The 21,252-nt window shown below is 32.8% G+C and overlaps 7 protein-coding genes across 7 annotated transcripts; 5 read left to right on the top strand and 2 right to left on the bottom strand.

The window, feature by feature from the left end:
* Positions 1-382: 382 nt before the first annotated feature.
* DDB_G0267276 (hypothetical protein) lies at positions 383-1,398 on the top strand (the record flags this gene model as incomplete). Its single annotated transcript, XM_642639.1, has 2 exons — positions 383-386; positions 1,127-1,398. The coding sequence occupies 2 exons, from the start codon at positions 383-385 to the stop codon at positions 1,396-1,398; spliced, it is 276 nt and encodes a 91-aa protein (XP_647731.1).
* A 45-nt stretch (positions 1,399-1,443) lies between these two features.
* Positions 1,444-3,305, bottom strand: DDB_G0267274 (hypothetical protein; the record flags this gene model as incomplete). The annotated part of the gene is made up of 6 exons (XM_642638.1): positions 1,444-1,452; positions 1,536-1,657; positions 1,734-1,808; positions 2,133-2,486; positions 2,586-3,224; positions 3,293-3,305. 6 exons carry the CDS (start codon positions 3,303-3,305, stop codon positions 1,444-1,446), a joined length of 1,212 nt encoding a protein of 403 aa, XP_647730.1.
* A 327-nt stretch (positions 3,306-3,632) lies between these two features.
* On the bottom strand, positions 3,633-4,708 carry DDB_G0267272 (hypothetical protein; the record flags this gene model as incomplete). Its single annotated transcript, XM_642637.1, has 3 exons — positions 3,633-3,720; positions 3,905-4,625; positions 4,687-4,708. The coding sequence occupies 3 exons, from the start codon at positions 4,706-4,708 to the stop codon at positions 3,633-3,635; spliced, it is 831 nt and encodes a 276-aa protein (XP_647729.1).
* Positions 4,709-5,179: 471 nt separating this feature from the next.
* On the top strand, positions 5,180-5,455 carry DDB_G0267270 (hypothetical protein; the record flags this gene model as incomplete). The annotated part of the gene is made up of 1 exon (XM_642636.1): positions 5,180-5,455. One exon carries the CDS (start codon positions 5,180-5,182, stop codon positions 5,453-5,455), a length of 276 nt encoding a protein of 91 aa, XP_647728.1.
* Positions 5,456-14,250: 8,795 nt separating this feature from the next.
* Positions 14,251-14,958, top strand: DDB_G0267262 (hypothetical protein; the record flags this gene model as incomplete). Its single annotated transcript, XM_642657.1, has 1 exon — positions 14,251-14,958. The coding sequence occupies one exon, from the start codon at positions 14,251-14,253 to the stop codon at positions 14,956-14,958; it is 708 nt and encodes a 235-aa protein (XP_647749.1).
* A 602-nt stretch (positions 14,959-15,560) lies between these two features.
* Positions 15,561-16,568, top strand: DDB_G0267260 (hypothetical protein; the record flags this gene model as incomplete). Its single annotated transcript, XM_642656.1, has 1 exon — positions 15,561-16,568. One exon carries the CDS (start codon positions 15,561-15,563, stop codon positions 16,566-16,568), a length of 1,008 nt encoding a protein of 335 aa, XP_647748.1.
* A 649-nt stretch (positions 16,569-17,217) lies between these two features.
* On the top strand, positions 17,218-19,482 carry DDB_G0267258 (hypothetical protein; the record flags this gene model as incomplete). Its single annotated transcript, XM_642655.1, has 1 exon — positions 17,218-19,482. One exon carries the CDS (start codon positions 17,218-17,220, stop codon positions 19,480-19,482), a length of 2,265 nt encoding a protein of 754 aa, XP_647747.1.
* Positions 19,483-21,252: the final 1,770 nt, after the last annotated feature.

The raw sequence follows: 21,252 nt of genomic DNA, 5'->3' as shown, positions 1-21,252 counted from the left end.
AATTTACAAATGCCACGATAAAATCTCGGCTTCAAAAAATAATAAATCAAAAAATTAAAAACTTTTTTACATAATTTTTACATTTTTATGTAAAAAATGATTTTTTTTAATTTTTTTTCATTTTCGGGCAGACTGAAAAAGCGAAAATGATTTCAATACATATTGGAATACGAAAGTCTTCAGAAAGTTTGTCAAAGTAAATACTTTTCAGATGGCGATGTATGTTACCAGATTAATAGTTTAAAAAAAAAAAAAAAAAAAAAAAAAAATTAATTAATTTAAATAAATAGGTTTCAAATTTCTTTATTACTGGAATAATTAAACAAGCTGGTGGTAGTAACGAAGATTGTACCAGTCAAAATATTTTTGCAAGGTTAACGAAATGGGTAAGTAATAAGGATAGTAACACAAGAACAAAAGTAGCTGACAGTTTAGCCATTTATTCAAAAGGTGAAAAAAACCACAATCTTAAAGTTTATATTTCCGATAGCCAAGTATTTTTTGGTAATGAAATTGTGTGTATAAATTAATATAATCAAAATTTACAAAATAATTAATTTTTTTTTTTTTTTTTTTTTTTTTTTTTTTTTTTTTTTTTTATGAAATACAGTTTTCCCCTGCTTTACTTTCTCTTTTTCTCAGCCACATTAATTATGAAAATTATCAAAATGATATTTTCATAAAAGAGTTTGTTGACTCTTGTTAAACAGGTGAAGAGAAACACTGGTACCCAGATTCAGTTCCTTTAATAAAGAGATTAATTTCAATATTAAATGATTTTAGTAGTAAATTTGACTCTAAGGCTAAAATGAGAAAAGATGCACAAGAAGCATTTCAATTTCCTCATTCTGCACTTTACTTAAATTCTTCCCAATAAAAGTTTTAAATAATTTTTAAAATTTAAAAATAAATTTTATTATTAAAAAATAATATATCTGTGTATTTTATTGTTCACATAAAATTTTATTTCATACTATAGTTTTAAAATAATTTTTAAAATTTTTTTATTTATTTTTGCATTATTAATAAGGTGCTTTTAAATGTAATTATTAATAAACTTTAAAATTCAATTTTTAAGGAGATTTAAAATGTAATTATTAATATAGTTTTTAATCATATTTTTAAGTAATTTTAAAGAGCATTATAAAGTTAATTTTAAAGGGCATTTTAAACTTAATTTTAAAAAAAATTATAAAGGTAATTTTAAAGGTCATTTTAAAGGTCATTTTAAAGGTAATTTTAAAGAGCATTATAAAGGTAATTTTAAAGGGCATTTTAAAGTTAATTTTAAAGAGCATTATAAAGGTAATTTTCAAGGTCATTTTAAAGTTAATTTTAAAGGTGATTTTAAAGGTAATTTTAAAGGTGATTTTAAAGGTGATTTTAAAGGTCATTTAAAAAATTGCTTTTAAATTAATTTTTAAGTGACTTTTTTATAGGACTTTAAATCCACTTTAATTTAATTTAAAGTTGCTTTAAAGGTGTAACTTTCATCGCTGTGTTTTTAATTTATCTACTGAATTAAAAAATTTCACCATGTTTTCTTTGGAAACCCTTTCATATTGTTCATCCCTATTATTTGTATTATTATTTAAATAATTTTTAATTCTTGATAATTGTGCTTCAAAAGTTTCAGCTGAAGTGTATTTTGGAGCACCTAAATTTTTTATATAAATTGGATAATGTAATTACAAGTGGAAATTCATTATTTCTGTTTCAGTAATTAAATTTACTTTCAATTAATTCTTGAAGTGAATTTAAATCATTTTCATCAAAAGAGTCACTGTATAATTTAAAACATATAGTTACTAATTATTCCATAATTAAAAAATCATCATTTGATATTTGATTTTTAATTGACATCAAAAGGTAATATAATATTGATCTATTATCTCTTCCTTTCCTTGTTTTATTTGCAAATAGTGAAATTGCTGGTTTTGGTTTGTTATCTATTATTTTTGCATTTTTTAAATTATTTAAAAAATTTGCAATTTTATTTTTATATTTATCAAAAATGTAATTTAAACACCTTTGTGCGACACCTTATAAAATATTATGTAAAATGTCCGGCTGTGTTTTTAAATAATTAATGGACAAGGGTTCGACCCACCCTCTGTCCACACCTTTGATACCAATATCTTTTGCTTTTTTTTCCCATACTTTTTTTAATTCTATATCAGCATTTAGTTCAGCATAATTTGGTTTGGTGGAGTGAAAATTTGTAATATCTTCTTGTTTTCTTAATGTACCTGATTTGCAAATAAATAAACCATATCTTGGTTTGTCACATGTGTGACATGCATATTCATTTGGATTATGTCCATTAAGTTTACACGATGCTCTAAATTCTGGAATATCCATTGTCAGTCCAAACGGTACAACATCTATTTGCTCATTTTCAATAATTAAATTAAAGCCATTACCAATAAAAGATGAAAACAATGCCCTAATTGTTTGATGGAAATTAAGTAACCAATCATTTGGTACTACAAATAATAATAATTTATTATTTTTAAATTAATTTCCAATATAATTTTCTGTATCCAGCATTATAGTATAATCTTTCTTGTTTTGACACTGCATACTATCAGTGAATATTCTAAGTAAAACAATTTTATTTTTATTTTTATTTTTTAAATCTTTAAATTGTTGACCACTTTTATAATTTGTATAAATTCCAGTTTCAAAATCTGTATCAAAATCTATTCTTTCAAAAAATTGCTTTTTATTTAATAAAGTTTCTAATACTTTTTTAATTTCAAAATAAAAAATTGAGTGATCATAATTTTTATTTATAAATGTTTCTCCTTTTATTTGAAAATCTTCCATAAATAATTTATCAATATATTGAGGTGTGTATCTTATTTGATTTAAATTAGTTTTATTTTTGTCAATAAAACTTTTAAATTTTTCAAGAAGCTTTAAACTTATTGAGTTTTCAATTCCCAACATTAAAAATTCAATTTCAGTTTCATTTAATTTTTTTTTTGATTTTTCAATATCTATATTATTATTTTGATTATTATTTATTGGTTCATTTTGACAATTTTCATTTTCATTATTTTCATTATTTTCATTATTAATGTTTGCTTCATTTTGATCCATTATAATTTCATTGTTTTCATCTTCACTATGTACCAACCCAATTGTATCATGATTTTCTTCATTATCAATTGTTTGATTATTTTCATTATTTTCATTATTTTCTTGATAAAAAATTTCATCTGGTTTTGGTTACATAAATGTTTACATGGGTCATCTGGATCATTTGTTGGATATTTTATTTTTTCACCAGTAATATCCATTAATTTTTTATAAAAGCTATCTCTTTGTAACAGCATTGTAAAGATACGAGGAGCTGTCGATAACCCGAACGGCATTTATATTATCATATATATATATTATGAATAACATTTATTTATTTGAATTTCCCAAATATTTAAGATAATTTTTTAGAATGTTCTAGAACATTCGAAGAATAAAAAAATTTTCGAAAGAAAAGTAAAAATTTCGAACCGGCACAATGACGCGATCATTGCGCAAGGTCGAAAAACATAAAAATTCCGAACCGACACAATGCACAAAGTTGTGAAGGGTCGAAAACACTTATTTTTTTGAGTTTTGCGAAATTTTTAAGAAAATAAAAACGTATAAATAGTGGCACTAAAAACTAAAACAATTTGATTTATGGAATTCCGACTAAGGGAGAGTGGGATGGGACTAATATATATATATATATTTAATATAAAATATAATTTAATAAATTAAATTTTTAATTTATATTATTATATATATATATATATTATGAAATTTGGACGACAGTATTTAAGAAACCACCAGATTTTTCACCAATGATTCTTTTATCGTAGAAGGTATCTACAGTATCGTTTGATTTCCAACGAACCAACTTCTTGACAACGTGGAACGGAAAGTTATTTGACAACAGCAGAGAAGCCATAGCGGAACGGGTAGAGTGAGATTTGAACTTGACAATATCAATACCTGACTTTGAGAGTGTTGATAATACAATTGAGTTAATATCATTAACTTGGAGCCCTCATTCTTAATAAAGACAGAGTCACCCGAATGGGGCTTTCTTCTTCCTTTAGAGGCTCTAAGGTATGTTGCAAGGTGGCGAACAGGGCATACTTGAGAGTTTGTATCATCTAAAGATGTTAATTCTAAGATTGAAACAACACCACTTCTTTGTTCTTTAGCATTAATAACTGGACCTTTGATTGAGTCAGTAGTAATAATGAGACCTTTGAACGACCACTTCACCAAGTCTGATGATCTTGCTAAACCAAACATTTTACAGAGTACAAGTGTCTTGTTTAATAGCGCAGTGTATGTGTACTTGGGGATGACTTTGATAGTAGATAAGTGCTTGAATACTTGATTTGCATCCCATATCTCTTTATACTTTGCAGATGAAGGACGCAACTTGTGAATGCCAGTCATAATTCTTGTGATGAATGGATCATTAGCAATATCAGTTTGATTCCTAAGGAGTAACAACTGATTCAACATAGAGCGATGACCGTTAATTGTTGAGAAGGCAAACGGAGGTTTGTGTTTGAACAGATGTGTAAGATAATCCATGAAAACAACTAAGGTAATGTTTGCTGGATTCAAAGAGTTCAAAGTACAGAAATTGCGGAATCTTGTATAACTGGAGCTATATACTTTGAGAGTGGAAGGTTCCCATGACTTCATTAACAGCTCAGCTGTTTTATATTATCATATATATATATATATTATGAATAACATTTATTTATTTGAATTTCCCAAATATTTAAGATAATTTTTTAGAATGTTCTAGAACATTCGAAGAATAAAAAATTTTCGAAAGAAAAGTAAAAATTTCGAACCGGCACAATGACGCGATCATTGTGTAAGGTCGAAAAACTGAAAAATTTCGAACCGACACTATGCACAAAGTTGTGAAGGGTCGAAAACTCTTATTTTTTTGAGTTTTGCGAAATTTTTAAGAAAATAAAAACGTATAAATAGTGGCACTAAAAACTAAAACAATTCGATTTATTTTATTTGGGAATTCCTCCTATATATATTTAAGATACACACACACACAAATTTTATACAAATAATTATTTCTCTTTATTAATTTTTAATATTATTATTTTTCTCATATTATAATTTTAGATATCAACAATAAAATATGTCTACCACTGTTAATAATAATGAAGCCTCTAGTAGCAATACCTCTGCCTCTAATAGTGCTGAATCCTTTGATTTAAGAATGAAGTCAATGGAGGATCAAATCAACAACCTTTCCTTAGCCTTTACTAGATTCATGAAAGAACCTATGTTCTCATCTAATACCAATTCACGTAGCCAACCTTCTCATGATGACTCTGACACTGAGAATGAACAAAGTGAAGATGAATCAAGTAACAACACAGCAAAGAAAAATGCACCTTTAAAGCAAATTTAAAGAAAAGTTGATTTAAATTGGATTTAAATTGAATTTAAAGCCGCGTTTAAAAAATTCATTTTTAAGGTAATTTTTAAGGTAATTTTTAAGATATTTAAAAATGCCTTTAAAATTTGCTTTAAAATAAATTTTTAAGCAATTTTAAAGGTGATTTTAAAGGTGATTTTAAAGGTGATTTTTAAGGTAATTTTTAAGATAATTTTTAAGATATTTAAAAATACCTTTAAAATTTATTTTAAATTAATTTTAAATAGGATTTAAAGTAGATTAAAAGTAGATTTAAAGTGAATTTAAATTTCCTTTAAACATAAATTTAAGGTTTTTAATAAAAAAGATCTAATTTTAGCACAAAAAAATGGGGATAAAATATTCTATCATTTTTAAATTTTTCATCAAAGCAATCAAATGGTGTAATGGTTGATGAGACTACCCTTTGATAGAGGGTCGGGGGATCGAATCCCTTTTGGGTAATTTTTGAAAAATTAAAAAAAAAATTTTAAAAAATTTATCCGTTAAATAACGGATTCGAACTCAGGACCTCGCTTTTAAAGCCATTAAAAAGGTAATTTTAATGTAATTTTTTAAGGTGATTTTAAGTAACCTTTAAAAATTACCTTTAAAATTACCTTTAAAATTGCTTTAATTCAGGACTTTAAAGCAAATTTAAATTTAATTTAAAGCGAATTTAAAGGTGGTTTTTTCTTTGCTGTGAATGTCGATTTTCCAACCGATTATCAATTATCCGATACTTTACTTGGTCAGTACAAACATATGGTTAACAATCAAGGTTTATTCGTCGAAGAAGAATGTATCCTCAAGAAAGATGAGATATCCGAATTGAATAAAGTATTCAACTTTCCATCTAACTTCCAAGTGAATGTCGCTCCATTCGGTACACCTGAAGGTATTACTGTATCATCCAACGTCAAGAACAATGATACTGACTTGTTGATTGTCGAAAAGCGAATCAACGATAGCTTAAAACCTTTGCTTCTCATGTCAAGTATGTTATCATCTGATAGCTCTAATGTCGATTTAGAACTTATTAGTTATTTAACTCAGAGTGCAATCGTCTTAGCCGTTAATGCTCAAGCATCGCTTAGTCGTGTCCGTCGTAACAACATCGCTAAAGAAATTTATGGTTCTGAAGTACTCTTACGAATTAAGATCAAGGATACACCAAAGATGTTTGATGAAACTGAAACTGAACGTGTAAGAAAGCTAGCCAAGTCAATCAGAAAGAACAACGAAGCTAAACAATCATTGTTAAAATTGAATTATCATTCCAAGTCCAATGTCAAGAAATCAGTTAACTCAAGTGGTAATAACACTACAGGAAACAGTAGTAATGGTAAATCCAGTAGTGGGAGTAATGGCCGATCTAACAACTTCAATGGATCACCAAGTATTGTTGCATCAGGTAGCAACAATACAAAGTCTGCCAACGGTACCAACAACCGTTTTCAGAAGAACAAGAAGTAAACTTACCAGTAGGTGGACGTCTGTTCCACCACAAACAAGTTTGGAAAGAATTGGGTCTTCTAAACTTTTGTCAAGAGGTTGTAAATGGATTAAAAGTCCATCTGCTTCCAAATTTCAAGCCGATGCTAAACCCAATTCCGATTTCAATTCCAGAGGGTCCGAAATCAGATTGCATCACAAAGGAAGTACAAGACTTGTTATTAGACGATGCTATCGAACAAGTACTTCCAAACTGTTATTCAAAGCGCGTTTTTTACTCCAACGTGTTTACGGTTCCAAAACCTGGAACGAATCTACATCGTCCAGTTCTAGATTTAAAAAGGTTAAACACTTACATCAACAACCAATCATTCAAGATGGAAGGAATCAAGAATCTACCATCAATGGTCAAACAAGGTTATTACATGGTAAAACTCGATATCAAGAAAGCCTACCTCCACGTGTTAGTAGATCCACAATACAGAGACTTATTCCGCTTCGTGTGGAAAGGTTCGCACTACCGTTGGAAAACAATGCCGTTCGGGTTATCGACAGCTCCTCGTATCTTTACAATGCTGTTAAGACCTGTACTTCGAATGTTGAGAGATATCAACGTATCCGTCATCGCTTACTTGGACGATCTATTAATCGTCGGTTCAACAAAAGAAGAATGTTTATCCAACCTCAAAAAGACAATGGACTTACTTGTCAAACTAGGCTTCAAGTTAAACTTAAAAAAGAGTGTTCTCGAACCAACTCAATCAATTACTTTTCTCGGATTACAAATCGATTCGGTATCAATGAAGCTTCTTGTTCCCAAAGAAAAGAAGAAAAGTGTCATCAAAGAAATAAGAAACTTTTTAAAACTAGATTGTTGCTCCCCAAGAAAGCTTGCTGGTTTAAAAGGAAAGTTAATCGCACTGAAGGATGCAGTCATCCCATTCAGACTTTACACTCGTCGAACAAACAAGTTTCACTCTCAATGTCTGACTCTAGCCAATGGAGATTGGGATCAATCATTCCCCATTCCCCAAGAGGTCAAGTCAGAGATTTCGCATTGGTTAACAGTTCTAAACCAATGGAACGGAAAAGAAATCAGTCTGTTTCCAAGTTACGACTATGTTCTTACAACCGATGCCTCGGAATCAGGTGCAGGTGCCACTCTCAAGAAAGGAAACAAGGTAATCAAAACTTGGTCATTCCAGTGGTCAACAAATCAATCAAACATGTCGTCAAATCGTCGAGAAATGCTCGCGCTGCTTATGGCCTATCAAGCGCTATGTCGGAAACTGAACAACTGCAAGCTGAAGATTCAAACCGACAACACTACCACTCTCTCTTACATCAATCGCCAGGGTGGTCAAATACAAGATCTCTCAGTTCTGTTCGAACAACTTTAGAAACAATGCCTCAAGAAGAAAGTGAACTTGATTGGAGAGCATATTCCAGGATTCTTCAATGTAAAAGCCGACCACCTCAGCCGTCTTTCAGAGATGAATAACAAATCATCCACCAGAGTAATCAAGAGTTACAACTGGCAACTGAAGAAGGAAGTGTTCAATCGCATCCAACTTCAATTCGGTCAAATACAGATGGATCTGTTCGCATCTCACCTGAACCATCAAACGAACAACTACTCAACAATCAGAATGAATGCACTCCACCTCGACTGGAGTCAATGGAAGCAATGTCTGGCCTTCCCACCACCCATTCTTTTGCCTTCTATCCTGGAGAAGATGAACTCATCCAGTTCGAAGAAGGTTTCTATAATACTGGTCTTCCCAATCTGGAGATCAGCAACTTGGTATCCGATGATTCAAGCACAAGTTCCTCGTCATCATCGTCACATGTTTCCTCAAGTATTGGGAACATTCCAAGAAGTATTGACCAAACAATCAGTAGAGTCGATACCAATCCAGATTCAACAACGTTGGAAACTGGGGATTATTCAACTTTCCAATCTCATGTTATGTCCTTCGCTCGTACAGCAAATACAAAAACAGCTGAGCTGTTAATGAAGTCTTGGGAACCTTCAACTCTCAAAGTATATAGCTCCAGTTATACAAGATTCCGCAATTTCTGTACTTTGAACTCTTTGAATCCAGCAAACATTACCTTAGTTGTTTTCATGGATTATCTTACACATCTATTCAAACACGAACCTCCGTTAGCCTTCTCAACAATTAACGGTCATCGCTCTATGTTGAATCAGTTGTTACTCCTCAGGAATCAAACTGATATTGTTAATGATCCATTCATCACAAGAATTATGACTGGTATTCACAAGTTGCGTCCTTCATCTGCAAAGTATAAAGAGATATGGGATGCAAATCAAGTATTCAAGCACTTATCTACTATCAAAGTTATCCCTAAGTACACATACACTGCGCTATTAAACAAGACACTTGTACTCTGTAAAATGTTTGGTTTAGCAAGATCATCAGACTTGGTGAAGTGGTCGTTCAAAGGTCTCATTATTAGTACTGACTCAATCAAAGGTCCAGTTATTAATGCTAAAGAACAAAGAAGTGGTGTTGTTTCAATCTTAGAATTAACATCGTTAGATGATACAAACTCTCAAGTATGCCCTGTTCGCCACCTTGCAACATACCTTAGAGCCTCTAAAGGAAGAAGAAAGCCCCATTCGGGTGACTCTGTCTTTATTAAGAATGAGGGTGAACCGCTCCAAGTTAATGATATTAACTCAATTGTACTATCAACACTCTCAAAGTCAGGTATTGATATTGTCAAGTTCAAATCTCACTCTACCCGTTCCGCTATGGCTTCTCTGCTGTTGTCCAATAACGTTCCGTTCCACGTTGTTAAGAAGATGGGTCGTTGGAAATCAAATGATACTGTAGATACTTTCTACGATAAAAGAATCATTGGTGAAAAATCTGGTGGTTTCTTAAATACTGTCGTCCAAATTTCATAATATATATATATATGATAATATAAATTAAAAATTTAATTTATTAAATTATATTTTATATTAAATATATATATATATATTAGTCCCATCCCACCCGCCCTTAGTCGGAATTCCATAAATCAAATTGTTTTAGTTTTTTGTGCCACTATTTATACGTTTTTATTTTCTTAAAAATTTCGCAAAACTCAAAAAATTAAAAATTTAATTTATTAAATTATATTTTATATTAAATATATATATATATTATGAATAACATTTATTTATTTGAATTTCCCAAATATTTAAGATAATTTTTTAGAATGTTCTAGAACATTCGAAGAATAAAAAATTTTCGAAAGAAAAGTAAAAATTTCGAACCGGCACAATGACGCGATAATTGCGCAAGGTCGAAAAACTGTTAGAGACTCAAAACTAAATTAATTTAAAGTTAGTATGAGCTCAACAACGTAACAAATTCGCGCATCTCCATGTAAAAATATTTCATTTAATTTTTATTTTTATTTTTTAATTTTTTATTTTTTCAGTCAAAAAATAAAAAATTAAATTAAAAAAAATTAAATTAAATTAAAATTTAAAAAAATAATAAAAATTCTGATTTTTCGGTTTAGTTTCATAACGCCCTTACTTTTAATTATCTCTTTTATGTATGTTTACTTTTATGATATTAGTCTTTCACTCTTTCTATCCTTCATATTAAAATACATTACTTTAAAGATTGGACTGTTTGATTTAAGATTGAACAAATGTGACAATGGATTGAAGATTAGTGTGAGTGACTTTTACAAAAACTGAAAAATTCCGAACCGACACTATGCACAAAGTTGTGAAGGGTCGAAAACTCTTATTTTTTTGAGTTTTGCGAAATTTTTAAGAAAATAAAAACGTATAAATAGTGGCACTAAAAACTAAAACAATTTGATTTATGGAATTCCGACTAAGGGCGGGTGGGATGGGACTAATATATATATATATTTAATATAAAATATAATTTAATAAATTAAATTTTTAATTTATATTATCATATATATATATATATTATGAAATTTGGACGACAGTATTTAAGAAACCACCAGATTTTTCACCAATGATTCTTTTATCGTAGAAGGTATCTACAGTATCGTTTGATTTCCAACGACCCATCTTCTTGACAATGTGGAACGGAACATTATTGGACAACAGCAGAGAAGCCATAGCGGAACGGGTAGAGTGAGATTTGAACTTGACGATATCAATGCCTGACTTTGAGAGCGTTGATAATACAATTGAGTTAATATCATTAACTTGGAGCGGTTCACCCTCATTCTTAATAAAGACAGAGTCACCCGAATGGGGCTTTCTTCTTCCTTTAGAGGCTCTAAGGTATGTTGCAAGGTGGCGAACAGGGCATACTTGAGAGTTTGTATCATCTAACGATGTTAATTCTAAGATTGAAACAACACCACTTCTTTGTTCTTTAGCATTGATAACTGGACCTTTGATTGAGTCAGGAGTAATAATGAGACCTTTGAACGACCACTTCACCAAGTCTGATGATCTTGCTAAACCAAACATTTTACAGAGTACAAGTGTCTTGTTTAATAGAGCAGTGTATGTGTACTTAGGGATAACTTTGATAGTAGATAAGTGCTTGAATACTTGGTTTGCATCCCATATCTCTTTATACTTTGCAGATGAAGGACGCAACTTGTGAATACCAGTCATAATTCTTGTGATGAATGGATCATTAACAATATCAGTTTGATTCCTGAGGAGTAACAACTGATTCAACATAGAGCGATGACCGTTAATTGTTGAGAAGGCTAACGGAGGTTTGTGCTTGAACAGATTTGTAAGATAATCCATGAAAACAACTAAGGTAATGTTTGCTGGATTCAAAGAGTTCAAAGTACAGAAATTGCGGAATCTTGTATAACTGGAGCTATATACTTTGAGAGTTGAAGGTTCCCAAGACTTCATTAACAGCTCAGCTGTTTTTGTATTTGTTGTACGAGCGAATGACATTACATGAGATTGGAAAGTTGAATAATCCCCAGTTTCCAACGTTGTTGAATCTGGATTGGTATCGACTCTACTGATTGTTTGGTCAATACTTCTTGGAATGTTCCCAATACTTGAGGAAACATGTGACGATGATGACGAGGAACTTGAGCTTGAATCATCGGATACCAAGTTGCTGATCTCCAGATTGGGAAGATCAGTATTATAGAAACCTTCTTCGAACTGGATGAGTTCATCTTCTCCAGGATAGAAGGCAAAAGAATGGGTGGTGGGAAGGCCAGACATTGCTTCCATTGACTCCAATCGAGGTGGAGTGCATTCATTTTGATTGTTGAGTAGTTGTTCGTTTGATGGTTGAGGTGAGATGCGAATAGATCCATCTGTATTTGACCGAATTGAAGTTGGATGCGATTGAACACTTCCTTCTTCAGTTGCCAGTTGTAACTCTTGATTACTCTGGACGATGATTTGTGATTCATCTCTGAAAGACGACTGAGGTGGTCGGCTTTTACATTGAAGAATCCTGGAATATGCTCTCCAATCAAGTTCACTTTCTTCTTGAGGCATTGTTTCCAAAGTTGTTCGAATAGAACTGAGAGATCTTGTATTTGACCACCTTGGCGATTGATGTAAGAGAGAGTGGTAGTGTTGTCGGTTTGAATCTTCAGCTTGCAGTTGTTCAGTTTCCGACATAGCGCTTGATAGGCCATTAGCAGAGCGAGCATTTCTCGACGATTTGACGACATGTTTGATTGATTTGTTGACCACTGGAATGACCAAGTTTTGATTACCTTGTTTCCTTTCTTGAGAGTGGCACCTGCACCTGATTCCCATGCATCGGTTGTAAGAACATAGTCGTAACTTGGAAACAGACTGATTTCTTTTCCATTCCATTGGTTTAGAACTGTTAACCAATGTGAAATCTCTGACTTGACCTCTTGAGGAATGGGGAATGATTGATCCCAATCTCCATTGGCTAGAGTCAGACATTGAGAGTAAAACTTGTTTGTTCGACGAGTGTAAAGTCTGAATGGGATGACTGCATCCTTCAGTGCGATTAGCTTTCCTTTTAAACCAGCAAGCTTTCTTGGGGAACAACAATCTAGTTTTAAAAAGTTTCTTATTTCCTTGATGACACTTTTCTTCTTTTCTTTGGGAACAAGAAGCTTCATTGATACCGAATCGATTTGTAATCCGAGAAACGTAATTGATTGAGTTGGTTCGAGAACACTCTTTTCTAGATTTAACTTGAAACCTAGTTTGACAAGTAAGTCCATTGTCTTTTTGAGGTTGGATAAACATTCTTCTTTTGTTGAACCGACGATTAATAGATCGTCCAAGTAAGCGATGACGGATACGTTGATATCTCTCAACATTCGAAGTACAGGTCTTAACAACATTGTAAAGATAACCCGAACGGCATTGTTTTCCAACGGTAATGCGAACCTTTCCACACGAAGCGGAATAAGTCTGTATTGTGGATCTACTAACACGTGTAGGTAAGCTTTCTTGATATCGAGTTTTACCATGTAATAACCTTGTTTGACCATTGATGGTAGATTCTTGATTCCTTCCATCTTGAATGATTGGTTGTTGATGTAAGTGTTTAACCTTTTTAAATCTAGAACTGGACGATGTAGATTCGTTCCAGGTTTTGGAACCGTAAACACGTTGGAGTAAAAAACGCGCTTTGAAAAACGGTTTGGAAGTACTTGTTCGATGGCATCGTCTAATAACAAGTCTTGTACTTCCTTTGTGATGCAATCTGATTTCGGACCCTCTGGAATTGAAATCGGAATTGGGTTTAGCATCGGCTTGAAATTTGGAAGCAGATGGACTTTTAATTAAAAATTTAATTTATTAAATTATATTTTATATTAAATATATATATATATATTATGAATAACATTTATTTATTTGAATTTCCCAAATATTTAAGATAATTTTTTAGAATGTTCTAGAACATTCGAAGAATAAAAAATTTTCGAAAGAAAAGTAAAAATTTCGAACCGGCACAATGACGCGATCATTGCGCAAGGTCGAAAAACTGAAAAATTCCGAACCGACACTATGCACAAAGTTGTGAAGGGTCGAAAACACTTATTTTTTTGAGTTTTGCGAAATTTTTAAGAAAATAAAAACGTATAAATAGTGGCACTAAAAAATTTGGCAAAACTCTAGAACATTCTAAAAAATTATCTTAAATATTTGGGAAATTCAAATAAATAAATGTTATTCATAATATATATATATATATGATAATATAAATGCCGTTCGGGTTATCGACAGCTCCTCGTATATTTACAATGCTGTTAAGACCTGTACTTCGAATGTTGAGAGATATCAACGTATCCGTCATCGCTTACTTGGACGATCTATTGATCGTCGGTTCAACAAAAGAAGAATGTTTATCCAACCTCAAAAAGACAATGGACTTACTTGTCAAACTAGGTTTCAAGTTAAATCTAGAAAAGAGTGTTCTCGAACCAACTCAATCAATTACGTTTCTCGGATTACAAATCGATTCGGTATCAATGAAGCTTCTTGTTCCCAAAGAAAAGAAGAAAAGTGTCATCAAGGAAATAAGAAACTTTTTAAAACTAGATTGTTGCTCCCCAAGAAAGCTTGCTGGTTTAAAAGGAAAGCTAATCGCACTGAAGGATGCAGTCATCCCATTCAGACTTTACACTCGTCGAACAAACAAGTTTCACTCTCAGTGTCTGACTCTAGCCAATGGAGATTGGGATCAATCATTCCCCATTCCTCAAGAGGTCAAGTCAGAGATTTCTCATTGGTTAACAGTTCTAAACCAATGGAATGGAAAAGAAATAAGTCTGTTTCCAAGCTACGACTATGTTCTTACAATCGATGCCTCGGAATCAGGTGCAGGTGCCACACTCAAGAAAGGAAACAAGGTAATCAAAACTTGGTCATTCCAGTGGTCAACAACTCAATCAAACATGTCGTCAAATCGTCGAGAAATGCTCGCGCTGCTAATGGCTTATCAAGCGCTATGTCAGAAACTGAACAACTGCAAACTGAAGATTCAAACCGACAATACTACCACTCTCTCTTACATCAATCGCCAAGGTGGTCAAATACAAAAAAATAAGAGTTTTCCCAAATAAAATAAATCAAATTGTTTTAGTTTTTAGTGCCACTATTTATACGTTTTTATTTTCTTAAAAATTTCGCAAAACTCAAAAAAAAATAAGAGTTTTCGACCCTTCACAACTTTGTGCATTGTGTCGGTTCGGAATTTTTATGTTTATATTATCATATATATATATATATTATGAATAACATTTATTTATTTGAATTTCCCAAATATTTAAGATAATTTTTTAGAATGTTCTAGAACATTCGAAGAATAAAAAATTTTCGAAAGAAAAGTAAAAATTTCGAACCGGCACAATGACGCGATAATTGCGCAAGGTCGAAAAACTGAAAAATTCCGAACCGACACTATGCACAAATTTGTGAAGGGTCGAAAACTCTTATTTTTTTGAGTTTTGCGAAATTTTTAAGAAAATAAAAACGTATAAATAGTGGCACTAAAAACTAAAACAATTTGATTTATTTTATTTGGGAATTCCTCCTATATATATTTAAGATACACACACACACAAATTTTATACAAATAATTATTTCTCTTTATTAATTTTTATTATTATTTTTTTCTCATATTATAATTTTAGATATCAACAATAAAATATGTCTACCACTGTTAATAATAACGAAGCCTCTAGTAGTAGTACCTCTGCCTCTAATAGCGCTGAATCCTTTGATTTAAGAATGAAATCAATGGAAGATCAAATCAACAACCTTTCCTTAGCCTTTACAAGATTCATGAAAGAACCTATGTTCTCTTCTAATACCAATTCAAGTAGCCAACCTTCTCATGATAACTCTGACACCGAGAATGAACAAAGTGAAGATGAATCAAGTAACAATGTCGATGTTCCAACCGATTATCAATTATCCGATACCTTACTTGGTCAGTACAAACATATGGTAAACAATCAAGGTTTACTCGTCGAAGAAGAATGTATCCTCAAGAAAGATGAGATATCCGAATTGAATAAAGTATTCAACTTTCCATCTAACTTCCAAGTGAATGTCGCTCCATTCGGTACACCTGAAGGTATTACTGTATCATCCAACGTCAAAAACAATGATACTGACTTGTTGATTGTCGAAAAGCGAATCAACGATAGCTTGAAACCTTTGCTTCTCATATCAAGTATGTTATCATCTGATAGCTCTAATGTCGATGTAGAACTTATTAGTTACTTAACTCAGAGTGCAATCGTCTTAGCTGTTAATGCTCAAGCATCGCTTAGTCGTGTCCGTCGTAACAACATCGCTAAAGAAATCTATGGTTCTGAAGTACTCTTACCAATTAAGATCAAGGATACACCAAAGATGTTTGATGAAACTGAAACTGAACGTGTAAGAAAGCTAGCCAAGTCAATCAGAAAGAACAACGAAGCAAAACAATCATTGTTAAAATTGAATTATCATTCCAAGCCCAATGTCAAGAAATTAGTTAACTCAAGTGGTAATAACACTACAGGAAACAGTAGTAATAGTAAATCCAGTAGTGGGAGTAATGGCCGATCTAACAACTTCAATGGATCACCAAGTAATGTTGCATCAGGTAGCAACAATACCAAGTCTGCCAACGGTACCAACAACCGTTTTCAGAAGAACAAGAAGTAAACTTACCAGTAGGTGGACGTCTATTCCACCACAAACAAGTTTGGAAAGAATTGGGTCTTCCAAACTTTTGTCAAGAGGTCGTAAATGGATTAAAAATCCATCTGCTTCCAAATTTCAAGCCGATGCTAAACCCAATTCCGATTTCAATTCCGGAGGGTCCGAAATCAGATTGCATCACAAAGGAAGTACAAGACTTGTTATTAGACGATGCCATCGAACAAGTACTTCCAAACCGTTATTCAAAGCGCGTTTTTTACTCCAACGTGTTTACGGTTCCAAAACCTGGAACGAATCTACATCGTCCAGTTCTAGATTTAAAAAGGTTAAACACTTACATCAACAACCAATCATTCAAGATGGAAGGAATCAAGAATCTACCATCAATGGTCAAACAAGGTTATTACATGGTAAAACTCGATATCAAGAAAGCCTACCTCCACGTATTAGTAGATCCACAATACAGAGACTTATTCCGCTTCGTGTGGAAAGGTTCGCACTACCGTTGGAAAACAATGCCGTTCGGGCTATCGACAGCTCCTCGTATCTTTACAATGCTGTTAAGACCTGTACTTCGAATGTTGAGAGATATCAACGTATCCGTCATCGCTTACTTGGACGATCTATTAATCGTAGGTTCAACAAAAGAAGAATGTTTATCCAACCTCAAAAAGACAATGGACTTACTTGTCAAACTAGGTTTCAAGTTAAACCTAGAAAAGAGTGTTCTCGAACCAACTCAATCAATTACGTTTCTCGGATTACAAATCGATTCGGTATCAATGAAGCTTCTTGTTCCCAAAGAAAAGAAGAAAAGTGTCATCAAAGAAATAAGAAACTTTTTAAAACTAGATTTTTGCTCCCCAAGAAAGCTTGCTGGTTTAAAAGGAAAGCTAATCGCACTGAAAGATGCAGTCATCCCTTTCAGACTTTACACTCGTCGAACAAACAAGTTTCACTCTCACTGTCTGACTCTAGCCAATGGAGATTGGGATCAATCATTCCCCATTCCTCAAGACGTCAAGTCAGAGATTTCACATTGGTTAACAGTTCTAAACCAATGGAATGGAAAAGAAATCAGTCTGTTTCCAAGTTACGACTATGTTCTTACAACCGATGCCTCGGAATCAGGTGCAGGTGCCACTCTCAAGAAAGGAAACAAGGTAATCAAAACTTGGTCATTCCAGTGGTCAACAACTCAATCAAACATGTCGTCAAATCGTCGAGAAATGCTCGCGCTGCTGATGGCCTATCAAGCGCTATGTCGGAAACTGAACAACTGCAAGCTGAAGATTCAAACCGACAACACTACCACTCTCTCTTATATCAATCGCCAGGGTGGTCAAATACAAGATCTCTCAGTTCTGTTCGAACAACTTTGGAAACAATGCCTCAAGAAGAAAGTAAACTTAATTGGAGAGCATATTCCAGGATTCTTCAATGTAAAAGCCGACCACCTCAGTCGTCTTTCAGAGATGAATCACAAATCATCGACCAGAGTAATCAAGAGTTACAACTGGCAACTGAAGAAGGAAGTGTTCAATCGCATCCAACTTCAATTCGGTCAAATACAGATGGATCTGTTCGCATCTCACCTCAACCATCAAACGAACAACTACTCAACAATAAGAATGAATGCACTCCACCTCGATTGGAGTCAATGGAAGCAATGTCTAGCCTTCCCACCACCCATTCTTTTGCCTTCTATCCTGGAGAAGATGAACTCATCCAGTTCGAAGAAGGTTTCTATAATACTGATCTTCCCAATCTGGAGATCAGCAACTTGGTATCCGATGATTCAAGCACAAGTTCCTCGTCATCATCGTCACATGTTTCCTCAAGTACTGGGAACATTCCAAGAAGTATTGACCAAACAATCAGTAGAGTCGATACCAATCCAGATTCAACAACGTTGGAAGCTGGGGATTATTCAACTTTCCAATCTCATGTAATGTCCTTTGCTCGTACAACAAATACAAAAACAGCTGAGCTGTTAATGAAGTCTTGGGAACCTTCAACTCTCAAAGTATATAGCTCCAGTTATACAAGATTCCGCAATTTCTGTACTTTGAACTCTTTGAATCCAGCAAACATTACCTTAGTTGTTTTCATAGATTATCTTACACATCTATTCAAACACAAACCTCCGTTAGCTTTCTCAACAATTAACGGTCATCGATCTATGTTGAATCAGTTGTTACTCCTTAGGAATCAAACTGATATTGTTAATGATCCATTCATTACAAGAATTATGACTGGTATTCACAAGTTGCGTCCTTCATCTGCAAAGTATAAAGAGATATGGGATGCAAATCAAGTATTCAAGCACTTATCTACTATCAAAGTCATCCCCAAGTACACATACACTGCGCTATTAAACAAGACACTTGTACTCTGTAAAATGTTTGGTTTAGCAAGATCATCAGACTTGGTGAAGTGGTCGTTCAAGGGTCTCATTATTACTCCTGACTCAATCAAAGGTCCAGTTATTAATGCTAAAGAACAAAGAAGTGGTGTTGTTTCAATCTTAGAATTAACATCGTTAGATGATACAAACTCTCAAGTATGCCCTGTTCGCCACATTGCAACATACCTTAGAGCCTCTAAAGGAAGAAGAAAGCCCCATTCGGGTGACTCTGTCTTTATTAAGAATGAGGGTGAACCGCTCCAAGTTAATGATATTAATTCAATTGTATTATCAACACTCTCAAAGTCAGGCATTGATATTGTCAAGTTCAAATCACACTCTACCCGTTCCGCTATGGCTTCTCTGCTGTTGTCAAATAACGTTCCGTTCCACGTTGTCAAGAAGATGGGTCGTTGGAAATCAAACGATACTGTAGATACCTTCTACGATAAAAGAATCATTGGTGAAAAATCTGGTGGTTTCTTAAATACTGTCGTTCAAATTTCATAATATATATATATATATGATAATATAAATTAAAAATTTAATTTATTAAATTATATTTTATATTAAATATATATATATATATTAGTCCCATCCCACCCGCCCTTAGTCGGAATTCCATAAATCAAATTGTTTTAGTTTTTAGTGCCACTATTTATACGTTTTTATTTTCTTAAAAATTTCGCAAAACTCAAAAAAATAAGAGTTTTCGACCCTTCACAAATTTGTGCATAGTGTCGGTTCGGAATTTTTCAGTTTTTCGACCTTGCGCAATTATCGCGTCATTGTGCCGGTTCGAAATTTTTACTTTTCTTTCGAAAATTTTTTATTCTTCGAATGTTCTAGAACATTCTAAAAAATTATCTTAAATATTTGGGAAATTCAAATAAATAAATGTTATTCATAATATATATATATATATTTAATATAAAATATAATTTAATAAATTAAATTTTTAATTTTTCGACCTTGCGCAATGATCGCGTCATTGTGCCGGTTCGAAATTTTTACTTTTCTTTCGAAAATTTTTTATTCTTCGAATGTTCTAGAACATTCTAAAAAATTATCTTAAATATTTGGGAAATTCAAATATAATTTAATAAATTAAATTTTTAAATATGAGCTCACTTGGTTGAGCATAGGATTCAAATCCGGCGGTCCTGGGTTCGACTCCTAGGTCTCATTCCATATTTGCTCGTGTAGTTCAGTTGGTAGAATGATTGGTTTCGGTGGCAGATATTCTTAGTCCTACATGACTACCTTGATAGACCATTAAGGAGTCAAAATGCGTTTAGAGTTGCAGTTACCGTTTTAAAGAACAATGGCTTCTCGGATATCTAATCGAGTGTTCTGATAAAAGAAAACGCTTCAACAGCAGCCATGATCGTTTCGGACTTACGCATAATACTTAATGTCGGTGAAGTTGGGTAGATTATTATCGCCCAATGAACAAGTAGATCACATGGATGAAGATAGGACCAATGACGATATCAGATTCTTACAGTAGAAGAGAATCGAATTAAGAGTGAACGTTATCGCAGATTTTTGAAAGAGAAAGGCGGTGTATACTTCGACTTCTACTGTCCATTATGTGGAGCGCTCAAACGCATCCTCGCTAAGAACTATTTAGCTAGAATGGAAACCGGTACGCCACCAACCTGCTCAAATTCGTGTAGCGCCAAGTTACAATTATCTCTTGGTAGATCAGCATTTAGTAAAAGCCAAAAGAAACAACTTAACCCAGAATAAATTGCCATGATAATCGAACTGCGTGGTGAGGGTAATAGCGATTACGTTATTACAGAAATGCTTAACGAGATAGTGAAAAAAAAACCTCTCTGGGTTTGGCTTCGCATGGCCGAGTAATGATTTGTTAAACCTTCTTCTAACAACTTACCTTTCTTCCAAGAGTAAACTCCCAGACTTAGATGTTGCGATTAATGATAACGGTGAGAAGTTGTTGAATTGGGCAGTGAAAAAAAATAAGGTAGATCTGGTCAAATTGCTACACAATAAAGGTGCAAGGGTAGATGTGAATTTTAAAATCGAAACGTATCTGCACTGTGATCAACCACAGCGGCGAAAATCAACACTTTAAAGCACCTTTAAATCCAAGTACTCTTTTTAATATATATTAATAAGTATACTTAATAAGTAATACTTAATAAGTACAATTAATAAGTATACTTAATAAATAATACTTAATAAGTACAATTAATAAGTATACTTAATAAATATACTTTATAAGTCACAGCGATGAAAATTACACCTTTAAAG

This window comes from Dictyostelium discoideum (assembly GCF_000004695.1).
Source record: "Dictyostelium discoideum AX4 chromosome 1 chromosome, whole genome shotgun sequence".
Taxonomy (NCBI): domain Eukaryota; phylum Evosea; class Eumycetozoa; order Dictyosteliales; family Dictyosteliaceae; genus Dictyostelium; species Dictyostelium discoideum.
Note: the sequence above shows the minus strand (reverse complement) of the source record. Positions and strands in the feature narration are given on the sequence as shown.